We start from the raw sequence: 4,743 nt of genomic DNA on the forward strand, positions 1-4,743 counted from the left end.
CTTGTTTCAGGTAAAAGCGAATGTGGTGATCCTCGAGACTCTTCACGGTTTTGCATCTAAGAAGAGAGAAGGACACAAGAGTGTCATCCGTGTTAGCCTGTCGGAAAATAAAAGCTTACAGAAGGTTGCTTGTGAGGCAAAGCTCAACGGCTATATCTTTCTCGAACACTATCTTCATGGCCTCTTCGTCGAGAAACGTTGCGTGGCCTAGCCTCGACGGTGCAAACGCGCGAAGCAGATTATCGGTCTCGGAAGTGGGATTGTCAACTGTCTGTAGAAAAATGCTGATCAGTCTTCCCACCGGTCACCTCCCTCCCGATTATTTCTCACTTCGGCGATATGGACAGTTACACCCAGTCCCGACGCCTTGGCATTTTGGAAGTGTTTGACGAACCGCTGGAGTTCCCCGGCCTGAAACAGTGGTAGCTGAGAACAAGGTAACCTTTAAGTGACAACATACCCGCGGATCACCACAGAGGTCAATACCGACGACCCTCCGCCCTTCTTCCTTCAGTGTGATGGCCAGGTTAATACATTCTTCCACGATCGTCTCGTCCATGCGTCGGTCCGTGCTAACTATCAAAGCAGCCTTGTCTGCTGGATATTTTTCGACTTCCTCGAGCACTGCCAGCAGATAGCCACGCCTGTCCATCGACTCAGTAGCACGGGGGGTTGTTCTCATCTCCAGGTATGCACATTGAGGGATCGGGTCGTCCAGAAATGAATGCAGAACGGCTCGAGCAGCTTTTGCAACGCGTTCGGGAGAAGATGTCAAGGCATAAATCGCCGGGAACAGGCCAAAGAATTCGTGTATTTCGTTGAGTTGCACTCCTTGCGTCAAATTTTGAACTCCCATTTTGACCGCTTCTGACACGGTGGAGCCACTAGCTGCATTCGCCGAGAGATAATCTCGGGCCATTTCTTGTAGCACATCGAGGGGGATCGATCCGTTGAGGTGGGCATGCAACTCAGCTTTGGGCAGGTCCCGAAGGAACTGCACTTCTGATTCTGTCAAGATTTCCAGTGCCCCTGCAGCGTATCGCGAAAGTGACATGGCTTCTGAACCAGAGTTATTGAAATAGCTAGTTAGAAACCGTACTTGCCCACAGTTTGAAGTCCTTCAATGAGAAGATTTGACCAGCGAGAGCCAACTGTCAATGCTGCTGCCATAACGTTAACTTAAGTACGAGGTCCTCTACGCAGTGACTATGAAGCACAACTTGATGTACCTGTTTGTGATGACCTTGCGAAGTTCGGTGTGGCAATGAATCAAGTGACGGTGCCGTGGAAACTAGGATCCGGAACCAAGAAAGGCAAGTGTAGTATTTGTCTCCGAATCCTCCCGCTCGAACAGAGCGAATCTCATCCTACGATTTGTGGCATATCTTATGGTCTACTGAAACCATGGTCACGGTGCTATAGCATTGAGAGAATGTCCAAGTCGCGATGCCGGAGGCTTTGCGGAGATGCATCACGATTAGGTCATACGTTAGATAGACTACAGCACGCTGGAGCGATACGACCTCGCAAGAGAGTACTAGGGGAGCAGCGCCGGGATATCAATTCCTTATAACCAGAGGCAGAATCTAGCCAGCCTACAGCCATCGCCTACCTGACCCACCGAGGAAACCAAACTGTACTGCTCTCCCCTTTCGGGTCCTCAGGCTGTTTTTCCTCCACCTTCTCCTTCTCAGGTTCCTTCTCCTTCTTAGGCATCTTCGCTTTCGCACTAAGTTTCGCGGCACGCTGTAGTATCTTCTTCTGCTTCGGGCTCAAGTCCGACTTCACAGGTGCCAGACCCGGTCACCCATCGGGCCTTCCTAGATATTATCGAAGCTGCTCTACGGAAACACGGTGACTGGCCTAAGGCGGACAAGGCGCTGCCGTTCAAGGAAGGGGAGAAAGCCAAGAGCGCGAAGAATCGAGAAACTAGCCAGAAGCTCGCGGAGAAGATATCTACATCGAGCGATGTGCTCACGGCTGTACAAGAAACAAATTATGCGGAACCAACGCGTTCTGCTCCGCAATTACAGGCCGCTCATGGCTCTAGACGTGTCCGTTCGGGTCGGAACGTGACAGGGAGCGGGTCTCTCTCCAAGTCAAGGTCCTCCGCATCAGCGGACAAAACGAAGGTTACCACTCAGGCTACAGAATCGGATTTCGGTGCGCCGCGCACTCGCTCCAGTCATAATGAAGGCACGGTAGCCCAACACACACGCGACATGGCGAAGGGTAAAGCAAAGGCTACGTCTTCGACTTCCAAGACATTGCGATCGTCTCAGCCGTCTATGCGTCAGGAGCAAGGCTGCGAGGGAAGTAGCCAGACGAAGACTGGCGTTGTGACGCGAGCTGCGGGCCCAGCTCCCGAGGGTCCGTCGTCATCCCAAGCATCTGGACGTCGTGAGACGAGGAGCGCAGTACGGGCTGCGCAGCCAGATGACGCACGCACCACCTTTACCGGCTCAGGGAATCGACACAGTGCTCGTGTTATGGCAGCCGGCGCTTCGGTTGATCAGGGAAGTCCTGGGGAGGGACCATCCAGCTCGAACAACAGAAGGGATGACAAGCCCACTTGGAGGTAGTAGTAAGGTGGTGATCGAATCGACTATTTGATTCATTTCCTCTCCTCACTGTCTGCCCTCCCCGTTATGACGTATGGCATCTCGCATTGCTTTATCCGTTGCTCTGGGTCTCCTATTTGCTGTCTCGCATTCATCGTGGACTACTTCCCCTAAAGTCCGGCTTTATGTGGCTATCTCACATCACCTAGAACACAATACACGCGTATTTATTTCTCGCTTCCTATGGTGTTGGCTTCGAGAAACTTTCCATTGATTGACCGCGAGTATATTAATATCAGAGATTTGTGGATACGAGCTAAGACGGCTAATGCGCGTTCAGTTCGCAAACGCCTGAATGCCCGTCATAGCTTTGCCCAGAATCAAGGTGTGAATATTATAAGTAGCAATCAACGTAATGGAGCAGGTAGGATCTTCGAATACGATTTACGTGCGTGCCTGGGAACAGGAAACGCGTCAGTTCCAAATGTCAGCAAAAGAGATGAGTGATCGCATCTTCGTACGTGTTCGTCACCTGCAGATTCGCTACGTGCCTGCCTATATGATACCTGCGAAATACGTTGTTGCTCTGCGTGATCATGCAACAGTGAGGGCAGGGAACTTACTCATCTGCGCACGCATTCCCACCCAGGATGTCCAATACGACGCGTGCATGCTGGAGCGCCTTGCGACAGTTATTCCGTTTCACCAAGCTGATCATCTCCGGCGCGACTTTCCCCGCATCTTTCAGACGGTCGACCCACCGCATTCCCATTTCGATCATAACCCGTCTTCGCTCTCACGGCAGATATGATGAACGCACCTGCAGACTCGCGAGCAGCCCCGTGGTGACCTCCGTCTGCGCGTCAACGAGTTTCTTCTGTACGAGCTGGAACGACGCGAGCGGGCGGCCAAACTGATGCCGCTCGAGCGCGTATTCCCGGGCGCGTGCGATGCAGTCCTCGAGGGCGCCTCTCGACCCTGGCAAAAGCGCCTCCTGTGACACTTTGACGCTATCCAGGAAGACAGAACCCGTGAGCGACGCGCGCAGCGCAAGCTTGTTCTTGATCGCCGGGGCAGATAGACCTGGCGTGCCCTACACATGGAATGTCAGCCCGAGTCGGCGTGCGAGGTATATGCACGCACCTCCTCAACTAAGAAGCCGCGGACCTTCTGGTCTCACTTGCATCGGGCCCAGATGACAAACAGGTCACTGCCGCCGGCAGCGTCAATATGCTAGTGGGATGCGCGGCATAAGTCCAATGCGACTACTCACGCAACAGGCTCATTGCTGATCCACGTCTTCGAGCCGCGGAGAATGAAACCACCCTGCCCGGGTGCCTCTTCGGCAGTGGTCTCCATGCCCGCTGGATCAGAGCCGTGATTGGGCTCGGTCAAGCCCTGTCGTGACAATTAAGAGGCCTTAATAACGATGAATAGAGGGTGACACACAAAGCAGCCGATGAGTTCTCCCTTTCCTGTGTAAACATGGACATGTTAGTACAGTACGTGACGACATTAGTTCAGTCAAAATAAGAGTCATAGCCGGTGCAAAGAGCTGAGTGAATGTATCTACAACTAGCGACTCGGGAACAAGGTGCAGGATTGGTGGAAGGAGTAGGTGGGTAGACAAATATAAATAAGCAGTCACACACCTAGAGCAGGCAGATACTTCTCCTTCTGCGCCTCCGATCCAAATGCATATATAGGGTGCATGACGAGGGACGACTGGACAGATGCCGTAGAGCGATAGCCCGAGTCCACTCTTTACAGCATAATTACACAGTACGAACAAGATTGGACGTCATCTGATGAATGGGAGGATAAACGCGTACCTCTCGATCTCACGAGCGATGAGTCCGTAGGCGACGCTGCTTACGCCCGCACAGCCGTAGCCTTGAATAGTGGGCCCAAGGAGGCCAAGCGAGCCCATCTCGGGGAGAATGGAGGTGTCGAGGACTGGGGAGGGTTGTTATGAGTGAATTGTATCATGAGAGTTCAGGGGGAGGGGGGGAGTCGGCTCGAGCGCGCAGTAGGTAGAAGGTGTATAAGGCCTGAAGTCAAGGATGAGGCACCTACTTTCGGTGCGCCAGCCCTTGAGGACGCGGGGCATGAGTTTCTCCTACTAGAACGTTGTGTTTAGTGACACGGCTGAGACGTTTGTAGCCCTTCGGCGGTCGAGTCA

The 4,743-nt window shown here is 53.0% G+C and overlaps 3 protein-coding genes across 3 annotated transcripts; 1 reads left to right on the plus strand and 2 right to left on the minus strand.

Annotated features, from left to right (window-relative positions):
- Window positions 1-115: 115 nt before the first annotated feature.
- GLOTRDRAFT_134367 (Metallo-dependent hydrolase) lies at window positions 116-1,054 on the minus strand (the record flags this gene model as incomplete). Its single annotated transcript, XM_007873362.1, has 3 exons — window positions 116-271; window positions 331-411; window positions 461-1,054. The coding sequence occupies 3 exons, from the start codon at window positions 1,052-1,054 to the stop codon at window positions 116-118; spliced, it is 831 nt and encodes a 276-aa protein (XP_007871553.1).
- A 392-nt stretch (window positions 1,055-1,446) lies between these two features.
- On the plus strand, window positions 1,447-2,582 carry GLOTRDRAFT_134368 (uncharacterized protein; the record flags this gene model as incomplete). The annotated part of the gene is made up of 2 exons (XM_007873363.1): window positions 1,447-1,488; window positions 1,791-2,582. 2 exons carry the CDS (start codon window positions 1,447-1,449, stop codon window positions 2,580-2,582), a joined length of 834 nt encoding a protein of 277 aa, XP_007871554.1.
- A 775-nt stretch (window positions 2,583-3,357) lies between these two features.
- Window positions 3,358-4,671, minus strand: GLOTRDRAFT_134369 (acyl-CoA dehydrogenase NM domain-like protein; the record flags this gene model as incomplete). Its single annotated transcript, XM_007873364.1, has 8 exons — window positions 3,358-3,654; window positions 3,705-3,712; window positions 3,766-3,794; window positions 3,835-3,959; window positions 4,011-4,036; window positions 4,214-4,323; window positions 4,394-4,517; window positions 4,638-4,671. The coding sequence occupies 8 exons, from the start codon at window positions 4,669-4,671 to the stop codon at window positions 3,358-3,360; spliced, it is 753 nt and encodes a 250-aa protein (XP_007871555.1).
- Window positions 4,672-4,743: the final 72 nt, after the last annotated feature.

Source organism: Gloeophyllum trabeum (assembly GCF_000344685.1).
Source record: "Gloeophyllum trabeum ATCC 11539 unplaced genomic scaffold GLOTRscaffold_00128, whole genome shotgun sequence".
Classification (NCBI taxonomy): domain Eukaryota; kingdom Fungi; phylum Basidiomycota; class Agaricomycetes; order Gloeophyllales; family Gloeophyllaceae; genus Gloeophyllum; species Gloeophyllum trabeum.